The sequence below is a fragment of the Capricornis sumatraensis genome, chromosome 20 (genome assembly GCF_032405125.1).
Source record: "Capricornis sumatraensis isolate serow.1 chromosome 20, serow.2, whole genome shotgun sequence".
Taxonomy (NCBI): domain Eukaryota; kingdom Metazoa; phylum Chordata; class Mammalia; order Artiodactyla; family Bovidae; genus Capricornis; species Capricornis sumatraensis.
In genome coordinates this window covers 60,886,288-60,901,652 of record NC_091088.1, presented here as the reverse complement: position 1 = coordinate 60,901,652, position 15,365 = coordinate 60,886,288, and the positions used below count along the sequence as shown (strand labels likewise).

General features: G+C 47.7%; 1 protein-coding gene across 2 annotated transcripts; it reads left to right on the top strand.

Annotated features, from left to right (window-relative positions):
* Nucleotides 1–12,528: 12,528 nt before the first annotated feature.
* KCNA7 (potassium voltage-gated channel subfamily A member 7) lies at nt 12,529–15,245 on the top strand. Of its 2 annotated transcripts, XM_068992714.1 has the most exons (3): nt 12,529–12,566; nt 12,604–13,207; nt 14,430–15,245. In XM_068992714.1, exons 2-3 carry the CDS (start codon nt 12,653–12,655, stop codon nt 15,243–15,245), a joined length of 1,371 nt encoding a protein of 456 aa, XP_068848815.1. In that variant the 5' UTR covers nt 12,529–12,566; nt 12,604–12,652. The 2 variants fall into 2 exon arrangements, with proteins under 2 accessions (XP_068848815.1, XP_068848813.1); XM_068992712.1 differs by lacking the exon at nt 12,529–12,566 and having other exon boundaries at nt 12,653–13,207.
* Nucleotides 15,246–15,365: the final 120 nt, after the last annotated feature.

Genomic DNA, 15,365 nt, shown 5'->3' with positions numbered 1-15,365 from the left:
TATTTTGTTTTAATCTCAACCAGAAGTCAATCAAGCCTCATGCATTGCATTTGGTTGTCCTGTCTCTTTATCCTTTTTTTTTCTTTATTCTCTTTTAATATAGAATACAGACACAGGCACTTTTTCCCAAATTATGTTGTTGGTTTTTCCCCTAAGTTCAGACCAGTTTCCAGTAGAAAGTCCCACATTCTGGATTTCTGATTATTTCCTCATGGGGTTTACAGTGTCTTCCACTAACCCTGTTTGCCTGTAAAATGGAAATTGAGTCTGAAGTTTGAATAAACTGATGTTGAGCATTTTTGGTAATAACTTTTCCCTGGTGATACTTAAGACTTCGACTGCATCACATCTGGAGATAGTCCCACTATTATGATGCTGAGTTTGGCCACCTGATCAAGGAGCCAACTGACAGATCTCCCTCTAGAAATACACTTTCTCCTTGGTAATCTGAGCGGTGAGACTTTGCCACTGTTCCCCAACCATCTCGTCTCTCACCCCCTGGTTGTAGCAGCCATTGCTGATCTTTGCCAGAATAAAGTATCACATGGGGGAGAGGGCAGATTTTATTTGAAAATAAATAGGAAGTTACTAAAGGACTTAGATCAGAAGATGGACAAAGCATAATTTGCGTTATTAAAAGATCACATCAATAGCAATAGACAGAAGAAAATGCAGGAAAGAGGCTGAAGGGGAACAAGCAGATGCTCAGGAGGCTATAATTTCCAGGAAAGAGATGATGGGTTGGACTAAGAAGATAGTGTTATTGAACTCAGGTTCAGCTGCTCATCACTGGGAAGTCAATACTCCAGAGATGAGTGTTAGTAGGAAGGGAAAGTTGCTTTATTCAGGAGGCCAGGCATCTGGGGAGAAGGTGGACTCATATACCAAAGAACCAACTCCCCCCTACCAATCAGAGCACGAGAACTTTTATTTATTTATTTATTTTGACTGTGCCATGCCACATGGAGGAATCTTAGTTCCCCAACCAGGAATGGAACCTGTGCCCCCTGCAGTGGGAGAGTGGAGTCTTAACCACTGGACCACCAGGGAAGTTCCACAAGAAATTTTTTTCTCTCTCTCTCTTTTTAATTTGGTTGCTTAAGTGTTAGTCACTCAGTCATGTCTAACTCTTTGTGACCCCATGAACTGTAGCCCACCAAGTTCCTCTGTCTGGGATTCTCCAGGCAAGAATACTGAAGTGGGTTGCCATTCCCTTCTCCAGGGGATTTTCCTGACCTGAGGATCTAACCCACATCTCCCGCATTGGCAGGTGGGTTCTTTACCGTGTAAGCCACCAAGGAAACCCTGGTTGCTTATTATTTATTTATAATAGTGAAAGATGTTTATCAGTTTTCACAATCAGTAGCCAGACAAAAAAAAATAAAAGATAATTACAATTGCAAGCCATAATGGGAACATGAGTAACTTAACAATATAAAATAATTACATACCACTTGGGGGTCAAGCAGAGTGATGTGGTAAGTGGAAGTGCATACATACACATGTTCTCATCCACCCAGCCAGTCTATGTCTTTTGGTTGGCGCATTTAATCCTATTTACAGTTAAGGTAATTATGTAAGACCCGTTACCATTTTCTTAATTGTTTCGGGTTTATTTTCTGTAGGTTTTTCCTCATCTTATGTTTCCTGCCTAGAGAAGTTCCTTTGGCATATGTTGTAAAGCTGGTTTGGTGGTGCTGAATTCTCTTAACTTTTTTATTTGGAAATCTTTGATTTCTCCATCAAAAATGAATGAGAGTCTTGCTGGGTAGAGTATTCTTGGTTGCAGATTCTTCCTTTTCATCACTTTAAATATATCATGCCATTTCCTTCTGGCCTGTAGAGTTTCTGTTGAGAAATCAGCTGACAGCCTGATGGGAGTTCCCTTATATGTTATTTGTCATTTTTTTCCCTTGTTGCTTTTAATATTTTATCTTTGTCTTTAATTTTTGTCAGTTTGATTACTATGTGTCTTGGTGTGTTCCTTCTTGGGTTTATCCTGCTTGAGACTCTCTGTGCTTCCTGGACTTGATTGACTATTTCCTTTCCCATGTTAGGGAAGTTTTCAGCTATTATTTCTTCAAGCATTTTCTCAGATCCTTTCTCTCTCTCTTCTCCTGCTGGGACCCCTATACTGCAAATGTTCACGCATTTAATGTTGTCCCAGAGGTCTCTTAGGGTTCTTCATTTGTTTCCATTCTTTTTTCTGTATTCTGTTGTGTGGCAGTGATTTCCACCATTCTGTTCTCCATGTCATTTATGTGTTCTTCTGCCTCAGCTATTCTGCTGTTTATCCCTTCTAGTGTGTCATTCATCTCTGTTTGTTCTTTAGTTCTTGTTGGTCTTTGGTAAACATTTCTTGCATCTTCTCCATTGTTTTTCTGAGATCCTGGATCATCTTCACCATCATTATTCTGAATTCTATTTCTGGAAGCTTGGCTATCTCCACTTCATTTAGTTGTTTTTCTGGGGTTTTATCTTGTCCCTTCATTTGGGTTTCCCTGATAGCTCAGCTGGTAAAGAATACACCTGCAATGCAGGAGACCCAGGTTTGATTCCTGGGTTGGGAAGATCCACTGGAGAAGAGATAGGCTACCCACTCCAGTATTCTTGGGCTTCCCTGGTGGCTCAGCTGGTAAAGAATTTGCCTGCAATTCAGGAGACCTGGGTTCAATCCCTGGGTTGGGAAGATCCCCTGGAGAAGGGAAAGGCTACCCACTCCAGTATTCTGGCCTGGAGAATCCCATGAACTATATAGTCCATAGGGTTGCAAAGAGTTGGACACGACTGAGAGACTTTCACTTTCATCTGGGACATAACTGTCTGCTTTTTCATCGTGATTCACTTTCTGTAATATGGTTTTTGTTTTAGCTGCTTGGGACTGTGCTTCTGTCTGCCCTCTGATGGATGAAGCTAAGAGGCTTGTGTAAGCTTCCTCATGGGAGAGACTGATGATGGAAAAAACTGGGTCTTGTTCTGGTGGGCAGGGCCTTGCTCACTAAAGCTTTAATCCAGTTATCTGCTGATGTGTGGGGTTGCATTCCCTTCCTCGTAGTTGCTTGGCCTGAGGTGACCCGGACCTGGGGTCTTTGGGCTTTATGGTAGGGTTAATGGTGAACTCCAGGAGGGTTAAGGTCAAGGGGAACCTTCCTGATCTGATGCTTTGAGTGCCTCCATCCCTGTGGTGAGCCCCTGCCAACCCACATCTCCACAGGAGACCCTCCAACACTAGCAGGTAGTTTTAGTTCAGTCACCTGCGGGGACATTGCTCCTTTCTTCTGTATGTTGGTGCACACAAGGTTTTGTTTGTGCCCTCCAAGGACTTCCCTAGAGAGTCTGCCTGCAATGCAGGAGACCCAGGTCCAATCCCTGGGTTGGGAAGATCCCCTGGAGAAGGAAATGGCCCCCGACTCCAGTACCCTTGCCTGGAAAATCCCATGGATGGAGGAGCCTGGCCGGCTACAGTTCACAGGGTTCCAAAGAGTCGGACACAACTGAGCAACTAACTCTTTCTTTCCAAGACTGAACACTCTGTTTCCCCCAGACCTGTGGAAATCCTGTAATCGAATTCTGCCTGCCTTTAAGGCTAGATTTTCTGGGCATCCCTAGTCCCTTTGTAGGATCTCCAGACTGGGGAGCCTGACATAGGGTTCAGAACCTTCACAGCAGCGGGAGAACTTTTTCTGTATGACTGTTCTCCAGTTTGTGGGTCACCCACCCGGCAGGTATGGGGTTTGATTTTATTGTGATTGTGCCCCTCCTACCATCTCGTTGTGGCTTCTTCTTTGTCTTTGGAAGGGTATCTTTGTTGGTGGGTTCCAGAGTCCTCCTGTCAATGGTTATTCAACAGCTATTTGTAATTTTGGTGTTCTCCCAGGAGGAGATGAGCACACATCCTTCTACGCCACCATCTTGAACCGGAAGTGCCCCCCACGAGAACTTTTAAAAGAGTGTTTCAAGGATGTGTAGGCAGCAGGAGGGAGCTGCATGCAGAGTAGTACAGTCATCTCTGACAATCATCTTGAAATTCGTCATGCAGTTGTCTGACCAACATCATCTTGATTGTTTTAAGTACAGTTAATCTTCAGTTGGACCATAAAGAAAGCCGAGTGCTGAAGAATTGATGCTTTTGAACTGCAGTGTTGGAGAAGACCCTTGAGAGTCTCTTGGACCGCAAGGAGATCAAACCAGTCAATCCTAAAGGAAATTAGTCCTGAATATTCATTGGAAGGACTGATGCTGAAGCTGAAGCTCCAATACTTGGCCACCTGATGCAAAGAACTGACTCACTGCAAAAGACCCTGATACTGGGACAGACTGAAGGCAGGAGGAGAAGGGGACGACAGAGGACCAGATGGTTGGATGGCATCATCGACTCAATGGACATGAGTTTGAGCAAACTCTGGGCGATGATGATGGACAAGGAAGCCTGGTGTGCTGCAGTCCATGGGGTCGCCAAGAGTCAGACACGACTGAGCGACTGAACTGAACTGAATCTTCATTTCCAGAGGTAGTTTGTTCCCATTTCTTTGAGGGCAGTTCGGGAACTGTGCAAGGCGAAGCAGCTTATGTTGTGGCCACAGTCTGGTTATCATGCAGTTAACTTCTTCCACCTGGTGGAGGTTTTGGTATCTGCAAAACATCTCAAAGGAGATGGCTCAAAATATTATCTACAGCCCTTGAAGAAGAACTAAAGGTCGTTGACTTTGTTTAATGATTAAACTATTATTTGTTTGACTGCTCTTCTTCGCTTCTGCACCTTTTCTTTTTTTTTCTGATGAAATTTATTCTTTGGCTAAAGGTTTTTTACAAAAGGCAGGCAGAAGACAAGAGTAGGGTGGAGGTTTGTCCTGGGAAGACCTCTTAAGGTCCTGCCCAGTTAGTATAGCAGTTGAATGAAAAGAAGGGGTAAGATTTAGGATCTATTGTGAAGGTGACCTCAGTTATTCAGTTGCTATAGGAGTGGAATTATTAGAAATCATTCCCAGAGAAGTTAAGAGACATCTCAGTGTAATGTGGGATCCTGGATTAGATTCTAAACTGGAGGAAGAACATCACTGGAAAATTGTTGAGACTCAAATGAGGTCTGTAGCATTATTTGTCAATGGTAATCAGTTCAGTTCAGTTCAGTCGCTCAGTCGTGTCCGACTCTTTGTGACCCCATGAATCGCAGCACGCCAGGCCTCCCTGTCCATCACCAACTCCCGGAGTTCACTCAGACTCACATCTGAGTAATATACCATTGTTAATTTCCTGGCAAATAATTGTACTATGGTTATGTAAGAAGTTGATGTTGGTGAAAGCTGGGTGAAGGATATATGGGAAATCTGTGCTATTAATACCTTTTGCAAATTTTCTGTAAGTCTGAAATGATTTCAAAATAACAAGCCTAAAGAAAAAACTTTTTAAAAGATTTGTGTTTGATGTGGGCCGTTTTTAAAGTCTTTATTGAATTTGTTGCAACATTGTTTCCACTTTTTTTACGTTTTGGATTTTTGGCCACTTGGCATGTGGGATCCTAGCTCCGTGACCAGGGAGCGAACCCACACCCCCTGCTTTGGAAGGTGAAGTTTCAATCACTGGACTGCCAGGGAAATCCCTAAGGAAAAACTTTAAATAAAGCTAATTTTCCATTAACAATAATCCTCACTCCTAGGTTTGTAGGGTAAGCAACTGGGTGACTGATGGTGCCATTCATTTAGAGAGGGAAGATGTGGGGAAGAGTGGGATTATCGAGAAGGAGTTCTGGGTTTGGACATGTCAAAGATGTCTGTTTGACACTCAGATGGAGCTGTGGAATTGCAGGTTGGAAGATATGGCAATTACAGAAGAGTTTGAGGCTGGAAACCTAGATTTGGGAGTCATTGGAGTTGAGGTGGTACATGAAGCCACGTGACTGAATGAACTCCGCTACGAGAGAAGATGGAGAAGGGAACATGTCTGAGCACTGAGTCTCAAGGCCCTCCATCAGAATTGAGATAAAGCAAGAAGATTCACCAAAGGAGACTGAGTAGGAAGGATCACAAATGTAGGAGAAAAGCCAGGAGAGTCCAGAGTCCAGGAAGCCAAGGAGGAAAGTACTTCAAGAAAGAGGCAGGGTCTGGGACTTCCCTGCAGTGGTTAAGACTGCAGGGGGCATGGGTTCTAACCCTGTTCAGGGAAATAAGATCCTCTCATGCAGCGCGGGAAGGCCAATGGGGCGGGGTGGGGTGGGGGTAGGGTGCGAGGCAGGGAGAACGAGCCAGTGTCAAGATATGGAAGCAATCTAAGTGTCAGTCAACAGATGAATAGATAAAGAAGACGTAGTAGACAATGGAATACTGCTCAACCACAATAAAGAAGGAAATGTTGCCATTTACTGCAACCTGGATGGATTTGGAGGGCGTCATGCTAAGTGAAATAAGCCAGAGGAAGACACATACTGTATGATATCACTTATATGTGAAATCTAAAAACTACAACAAACTAGTGAACATAACCCAAAAGAAGCAGACACAGAGATACAGACAACAAACTAACAACTACCAGTAGGGAGAGGGAAGGGGGCAGGGGCATTACGGGGTGGGGGGAAAAGAGTAATTATGGAACTAGATGAAATCATGTGTGTGAAACTTTTGAAAACTGTAAAGCTCTGTAGAATTTAAAGAATCTTTCATTCAATTTTAAAAAGGAGGAGGATGGGGCTTCTCTGGTGGCTCAGGGATAAAGAATCCACCTGCCAATGCAGGAGACACGCATTCTCCCTGATCCAGGAAGATCCCACATGCCGCAGACCAATGAAACCCATATGCCACAACTACTGAGCCTGTGCTTTAGTCCAGGAGCCCTACTACAGAGCCCGTGAGCTGCAATTACTAAAACCCTCACGCCCTAGAGCCTGTGCTCCACAACAAGAGAAGCCACTGAAATGAGACGCCTGCCCATTGCAATAGAGAGTGACCCCCGCTTGCCACAACTAGAGAAAGCCCTCACAGCGACGAAGACCCAGTACAGCCAAAAATAAATGAATTAATAAATTTTTAAAAAGAGAGAGAAGGCGATCTGAATCTTGAATCCTTATTCAAAAAAAAGAAGAAGAAGGAGGAGGAAAGTCAACTATACTTCAATAAAAAATAAAAGGAAAGAGCTACTGGTATGCATAGCAGGAATGAATCTTCCATGCACTATGCTAAGTGTAAGAAACCCTACGGAAAAGGCTACACACAGTATGATTTCATTTATACTGGACTCTTGAACAAGTATAAATGAAACAATGTATCTACTTATAGGTGAATGTGTTTCAGCACTCAGTACTGCAGTACTAAACCATTTGGTTGCTTGAATTCCTGAAAGTGGAACCATGGATACGGAGAAAACACAGTACTCAGATTTTCAACTGGGTGGACCATTGGCACTCCTTTCCAACCTGGAATTACTCAAGGGTCGGCCTTATTTGACATTCCGAAAAACGCAAAACTACAAGAAAAGAGGGAGAGAAAACAAGAGCTGGAAGTGTGGGAGGCAGCTGACTACAACGGGAAGAAGGGAACTTTGGGGGTGGGGATGGAGCGGTCCTAAATTTTTACTGTAGTGGCAGTTACATGACTATACATTTTTCAAAATTCATACAAATGTACACTGAAAAGGATCAAGTTTATTGTATGTGAATTAAACCTCAATAAACTTGACCAGAACCCCCCCAAAAAAATGGCTGTCCCAAGTTAATTCATTAATTACAAAGGGAAAAATAATAACTTTATAATTGAAAATGAAGATCATGGCATCCAGTCCCATCACTTCACGGCAAATAGATAGGGAAACAATGGAACCAGAGACAGACCTTATTTTCTTGGGCTCCAAAATCACTGTAGATGGTGACTGCAGCCATGAAATTGAAGGATGCTTTAATTAGGGATTGGAATGAAAATTGACCTTTCTTAGGGATTGGAATGAAAATTGACCTTTTCCGGTCCTGTGGCCACTGCTGGGTTTTCCAAGTTTGCTGGCATATTGAATGCAACATTTTCACAGCCTGATCTTTTAAGATTTGAAATAGCTCAATTGGAATTCCATCACCTCCACTAGCTTTATTCACAGTGATGCTTCCTAAGACCTACTTGACTTCACATTCCAGGATGTCTGGCTATAGGTGAGTGATCACACCATCGTGATTATCTGGGTCATGAAGATCTTTTTTGTACAATTCTTCTGTGTATTCTTGCCACCTCTTCTTAATGTCTTCTGCTTCTGTTAGGTCCATACCATTTCTGTCCTTTCTTGTACCCATCTTTGCATGAAATGTTGCCTTGGTATCTCTAATTTTCTTGAAGAGATCTCTAGTGTTTCCCACTCTACTGTTTTCCTCTATTTCTTTGCATTGATTGCTGAAGAAGGATTTCTTCTCTCCTTGCTATTCTTTGGAACTCTGCATTCAAATGGGTATATCTTTCCTTTTCTCCTTTGCTTTTGGCTTCCCTTCTTTTTGTAGCTATTTGTAAGGCCTCCTCAGATAGCCATTTTCCTTTTTGCATTTCTTTTCCTTGGGGATGATCTTGCTCCTTGTCTCCTGTACAATGTCACAAACCTCTGTCCATAGTTCATCAGGCACTCTGCCTATCAGATCTGCTCCCTTAAATCTATTTCTCACTTCCACTGTATAATCATTAGGGATTTTATTTAGGTCATATCTGAATGGTCTAGTGGTTTTCCCTACTTTCTTCAATTTAAGTCTGAATTTGGCAACAAGGAGTTCATGATCTGAGCCACAGTCAGCTCCTGGTCTTATTTTTGCTGACTGTATAGAGCTTCTCCATCTTTGGCTGCAAAGAATATAATCAATCTGATTTCGATGTTGACTGTCTGGTGATGTCCATGTGTAGAGTCTTCTCTTGTGTTGTTGGAAGAGGGTGTTTGCTATGACCAGTATGTTCTCTTGGCAAAACTCTATTATGCAAACTGAAGAATAGTCCACTGACCTTCAGTAGGGACAGAATTCTTCAAAAGTGTTGAAGTGATTAAAGACAAGGAAAAAGTAAAAAAAAAAAAAAATGGCAGAATTGCAGGAGGCTAAGAGGACATGAAAGCTCAATGTAACATGGTATTCTGGATTGGATCTTAGAAGGAAGAAAGGACATTAATCAGAAAAATGGAGGCAATTTGAACATCATTTAGTCAATAGTATTGTACCATTGTCAGTTTCTTCAACAAAGGAACCATGGCAATGTAAGACTCTAACAGGAGAATCTGGGTGAAGGCTATCATGAATTCTCTGTGCTATCTTTGCCTGTCTTTTGTAAGTCTGAAAATATTTCAAAATTAAAGCTAATTTTAAAAAAAGGTCCTACTGTAACACAGGAGCAAAAATGATACCAAGGAAGAGGAGAGACTATCTCTAGTGTCCTGTTACTGCTGTAGCAAATTACCTCCAAATTGTGGGTGGTTCAATTAAGGGGTGACAGATAGGGGTGTAGAGTTTCTCTGGGGGGATAACAAAAATGGTCTAAATTTGATTGTGGTGATGGATGCAAAACTCATGAATACAGGAGGAGCCATTGGGTTGTATACTTTATTTTTTCAAAGTGTATTAGTCGCTCAGTTGTGTCCGACTCTTTGTGACCCTATGGACTGTAACTCGCCAGACTCCTCTGTCTGTGGGATTTTCCAGGCAAGAATACTGGAGTGGATTGCCATTCCCTTCTCCAGGAGATCTTCCCAACCCATAGATGGAACCTGGGTCTTCTGCATTGCAGGCAGATTCTTTAGCATCTGAGCCATCAGGGAAGCCCCTTTTATTTTTTAATATTTATTTAGGATGCTCAAGGTCTTTGTTGCAGGACTCAGGATCATCAATCTTCATTACAGCATGAAGTATCTAGTTCCCAGACCAGGGATTGAACCCAGGCCCCCTGCATTGGGAGGGCAGAGTCTTTTTTGTGTGTGGGAGTAGTAAGTACAGAATCTTAGCCACTGGACACCAGGAAAGTCCTCTGTGTGAATTGAAATGAGTGAACTGTAGCTTTATAAAACTTTAAAAATGGAAGGAAGGAGGGGGGAGGCAGGAAGGAAGGGAGGAGGCTAGGGTAGATTGGATGGAAATGATAGGCTCAGAGTACCAAGATACCACATGTGGATTATCTATTATTGTGGTGTGTGTAACAAACCACCCAAAGACTGTGTGACTGAAAACAACAAAGACCATTCATTTTGCTCACAAGGCTACAAGCTGGGCATGGCGGGGCAGGGGGGTTGGCGGGGAGAAGACTTATCTGTGCTACAGTGGATAGCCTAGCTAGGGCAGGAGGATGTGCTTCTAAGATGGCTCACTCACATGGCTGCAGGCTGATGCTGCTGATTAGCTGGAAGTTTAGTGACCTAGGGTCCTTTCTACATGGGCCTTGTCATCTGGCCTGCACAAGTTTCCCAAGGAAAAGAATGGGGTGGAAGCTTGCCTTTTATGATCTAACCTCTAAAATCACATAGCATCTGTTCCAAGGATGATGACTGCAGCTTTCCCTTTTTTTTTTTTTTTGGCTGCCATGCAGTTTGTGAGATATCAGGTCCTCTCCCAGGGACTGGAAGGACTGGGTCACTGTTAGGACCATCAGGGAATTCCCTATGACAGTAGTTTTAGAGAGATGAATATGGAGCTAGGAATGAAACTCTTACCTGAAAGAGTGGGAGTGGCCAGAAGGGGGAAGGATGAGTTTTTAGGGAAGGCTGGAGAAAGGTGTCCATGGATAGCATGAATGTCAGAGGAGCTGAGGAAGGGAGAATTTTCTGGAAGTGAAAGAAGGAGAATTTTCTGGAGGTGAAAGAAAGAGTGAGCCCATCTCCAGGCTCAGTAGTGGGAGGGTGTAAGAGATACGGGTTATAGAAAGGAGGAAGGATCTGTTCATACCAAATGTTCAGAAACCCACAAAGAGGCTTCTGTGAGTTCTGAGAAAGAGGAGAAAAAAAAGAGAGAAAAGACCAGAGAGAAGGGAAAAGGCCAGAGAGATGGGAGGGGGCAGCGGGGAGAGAGATTCAGTCGCGGGAAGGGTTAAAGACCATGAAAGAAAGGGACACAGACACACAGAGAGGGACACAAACTCAGACGGATGGTGACAATATCGCAGAATCTGTAGACAAGAAAAGATCCTGATGCTGGGAAAGATTGAGGGCGGGAGGAGAAGGGGACGACAGAGGATAAGATGGTTGGGTGGCATCACCGACTCAATGGACATGGGTTTGGGTGGACTCCGGGAGTTGGTAATGGACAGGGACGCCTGGCGTGCTGCGGTTCATGGGGTCGCAAAGAGCTGGACACGACTGAGCAACTGAACTGAACTGTAGACGGGAAGAGGGCCAAAATTCCTAGGGAGCTAAAACCTTTAATGGCTCTCTCCTCTCCCCCAGCAGAGGGCGCCCAGGGACTCATTCCCAGGAGTCTGGGTGTCCAATCCTCACTGCTTCCCTCCAAGCTCAACCGATGGGGCTATTTTTACCCGGTGTCATAGGACACCGGTGGCTGGAAGGCCATCGTCGGTCTGTCCTTTGGTCCCTTCGAGTGACCCTGCGGCATCTCCCCAGCCCACCCCCCACCTGTTCCTGGCAGGCCCGGCCTTCTTTTGCACTATTCAGGGCCCCAGCTCAGGCCTTGCTGGGGCTCAGAAAGTCTGGCAGAGAAGCCAGGTGGAGACCCTGGGGTGGGGGTGGGAGGGGAGAGCGAGGGGATCCGGTGTGGGGGGCTCACGCTCATGAGCAGCTGCTGGAGCGTCCCCAGGATGGGGCAACCACCAGGACAGTGGCCGAGCCAACCTAGAGTGATGGTCGGAGAGAGATTCAGAGGTATGACTCGAGAGAGGCTCAGTGGTCCAGAGGCCCCGAGAGAGAGACTTGCAGTAATCCAGAGACACAGGGAAAGAAAGCTAGCTGAAAGGGAGCCCCAGAGAATCCCAGGGACAGAGACACAGCGAGCTAAGAGATAATAAGAGAGAAGAGAGCCGGAGAGACAAGAAGCAGAGAGACCTAGGCAGAGATGAAAGACAGAAACCAAGAGAAACAAGATATAAAGAGAGAGTGATATCTCTTTTCAGAATCAAACTGAAGACAGAGATTCAGAGAGACCAAGACACAGAGACTGCCAGGAATCCCCAGGTACAGGTGACTCTAGAACGGCAAAAACCCAGGGAAAAATGACCCAGAGACATACTCATAGATACATCCTTGAGATCAGAGAGACCCAAAGCGATGACATAGCCAGAAGCAGAGACATACAAAAGAATGAGAGATAGAAATTTGTGACTCCCACAGAGGGGCTCAGATTCTCATTTAAAAAATAGATGAGACACACACACACGGAAACCCGGAGGGCCGAAGAACAGAGGTCTCAGGAGATGGAGAGACGGGGAGAAAGGGGCCCCGAAGGCGGAATGAACCCGGAGAAACCCCAGCGCGGCGGCAGCCAGGCGGAAGGGAGGGCGCCCCGGCAGAGGGCGCGCGGCCGCCCTCTGCCCCGCCGGGGTCACAGCGCCCCCTCCCCCGCGCCTTGGCCGCGCGGCCGGGCTATTTTTACGCGTGGACACCGGACACCAGGCTGGGGCGGCGGCGGCGGCGGCCGAGGCGGGGCCGGGCCGGGCCGGGTCGGGCGTCGGGGCCACACGTCCGTTCGCGGGTCGCCGGGGCTGCGCGCGCCATGGAGCCCGGGTGCCCGCCGCCCTGCGGCTGCTGCGAGCGGGTGGTGCTCAACGTGGCCGGGCTGCGGTTCGAGACCCGGGCCCGCACGCTGGGCCGCTTCCCGGACACGCTGCTCGGGGACCCGGTGCGCCGCAGCCGCTTCTACGACGGCGCGCGCCGCGAGTATTTCTTCGATCGGCATCGGCCCAGCTTCGACGCAGTCCTCTACTACTACCAGTCGGGCGGGCGGCTGCGGCGGCCGGCGCACGTGCCGCTCGACGTCTTCCTGGAGGAGGTGGCCTTCTACGGGCTGGGCGGCGCGGCACTAGCGCGCCTGCGCGAGGATGAAGGCTGCCCCTTGCCGACCGAGCGCCCCCTGCCCCGCCACGCCTTCGCGCGCCAACTCTGGCTGCTCTTCGAGTTCCCCGAGAGCTCGCAGGCGGCGCGCGTGCTCGCCGTCGTCTCGGTGCTTGTCATCCTCGTCTCCATCGTCGTCTTCTGCCTCGAGACTCTACCCGACTTTCGCGACGACCGCGACAACCCGGGGCTCGCGGCGGTGGCCGCCGCTGGCCCGGTAAGGGGGCGGGGCCTGAGTGTTGGCGGGGCGGGGTTTGGGAGGAGGTGGGTAGCGTCCACGGGGTCCTGGCCAATCATAAGGTGGGGTAAGGGGCATTGGGAGGCGGGGCTTCTCAGGAAGGTGGGGCCTGGCCGTGCGTGGGCAGGGCATTGGGGTTGGAAAACCAAACGAATCAGAATTGGGGGCGAGGGGCTGTGCGTGCTAAATTGGTTCAGTCGTGTCCGACTCTTTGCCACCCTATGGACCGTAGCCAGCCAGGCTCCTCTGTTCGTGGGATTTCCCAGGCAAGAATACCGGAGTAGGTTGCCATTTCCTTCTGCAGAAAATCTTCCCCACCCTTGGATAGACCCTCTGTCTCTTAAGTCTCCTGCACTGGGAGGCAGGTTCTTTACCGCTAGCGCCACCTGGGAAGCTGTGAGAGGGGGAGCAAGCCAGGGACAGCGCCCGACTAGGGGATTCTATCATTAAAATCTGGGCTGGGGAAGGGAAATGTATATAGCTTAATGGGGAAGGACCTGAGGATCTGAATAGGAGGATCTGCCTTAGAAGGTGAGAGTTGAGGTAGGTGAGAAACCCTGCCTGTGGAGGGCAGAAGGAAAGGTGTATTAAGAAATCGAAACTGAAGGGTAAGGAGAAACTGAAAAGTCGGCCGTCTGTGCGGCCGGCAGTAACCAATGGGAAGGATGGGCTGCAGGCACTGAGGGCTGGGATCTGAAGAAAGCCACCTACGGAGGTGGAGATAGAGGGGTGGGGCCCGGGGGCTGGGGTAAGAGGCCTCCATCGTAAAGAAAATTGAAATGAAGTTAGTGAGAGGAGGAGCCCGGGTTTGGGCATTAAAGATAAGGTCTTTAACCATCACGGTCTGGGCTGAGTTTGGGGAGGGCGAGGCCTAAGGGAGTGAGGCCAGAAATGGGACTCTCTCCATCTGGAAATTCAACCCTGTGGGCGGGATTTCGGAAGGGACGAGGTTGAGCTCCACTCTAGCATCGTTTCAGGAGACCCTGCCAATGAAGGATCAGGGATCCTAAAGTCCGCCTTACAGGGATGATCCCTGGGGTCCTGGTAGGAAGGCTCTGCCAACTGGGTCAGCGGGGTTCTGGAGACAGCGGCTATTGGCCAATTTGTAAAGAAGTACTTGAATATTTAACCCGCAAATAATGGCCATTCCAGTGTGTCCCAGCCCTGGCATGGTCCTTCCTGAATCCCTTCCTCCCTGCAGTTCCCGGCTCGGCTGAACGGCTCCAGCCCAGTGCCTGGACCCCCGCCTCGCTTGCCCTTCGATGACCCATTCTTTGTGGTGGAGACTCTGTGCATCTGTTGGTTCTCCTTCGAACTGCTGGTGCGCCTGGCGGCCTGCCCAAGCAAGACAGCCTTCTTCAAGAATGTGATGAACCTCATCGATTTCGTGGCCATCCTACCCTACTTTGTGGCACTGGGTACCGAGCTGGCCCGGCAGCGGGGAGTGGGCCAGCCAGCCATGTCACTGGCCATCCTGCGAGTCATCCGACTGGTACGCGTCTTCCGCATCTTCAAGCTCTCCAGGCACTCAAAGGGCCTGCAGATCTTGGGCCAGACCTTAAGGGCCTCCATGCGCGAGCTAGGCCTCCTCATCTTCTTCCTCTTCCTTGGTGTGGTCCTCTTCTCCAGCGCAGTCTATTTTGCCGAGGTGGATCGGGCCGACTCCCATTTCACCAGCATCCCTGAATCCTTCTGGTGGGCGGTGGTCACTATGACCACAGTTGGCTATGGAGACATGGCACCCGTCACTGTGGGTGGCAAGATAGTGGGCTCTCTGTGCGCCATCGCCGGTGTGCTGACCATTTCCCTACCTGTGCCAGTCATTGTCTCCAACTTCAGCTACTTTTACCACCGGGAGACAGATGACGAAGAGGCTGGGATGTACAGCCACGTGGACACGCAGCCCTGTGGCCCCTTGGAGGGCAAGGTCAATGGGGGGTTGGTGGATCCAGAGGTGTCTGAGCTGCCACCTCCACTCTGGGCCCCCCCTGGGAAACACATGGTCACCGAAGTGTGAGGGACAGTTGAGGTCTGCAGGACCTCACATTTACTTGGAGGGAGGGCGGGAAGGGAGGAGGGAAAAGTTAGGGGGAGGGTATTGTTTCTAGGATGAACTAAGCTACGTGGTAATGAACTG

Coding starts and splice junctions, on each gene's coding strand:
- KCNA7 (XM_068992714.1), top strand. CDS start 12,653: ATGGAGCCCGGGTGCCCGCCGCCCTGCGGCTGCTGCGAGCGGGTGGTG. Junction 13,208..14,429: donor CGGTGGCCGCCGCTGGCCCG/GTAAGGGGGCGG, acceptor TCCTCCCTGCAG/TTCCCGGCTCGGCTGAACGG.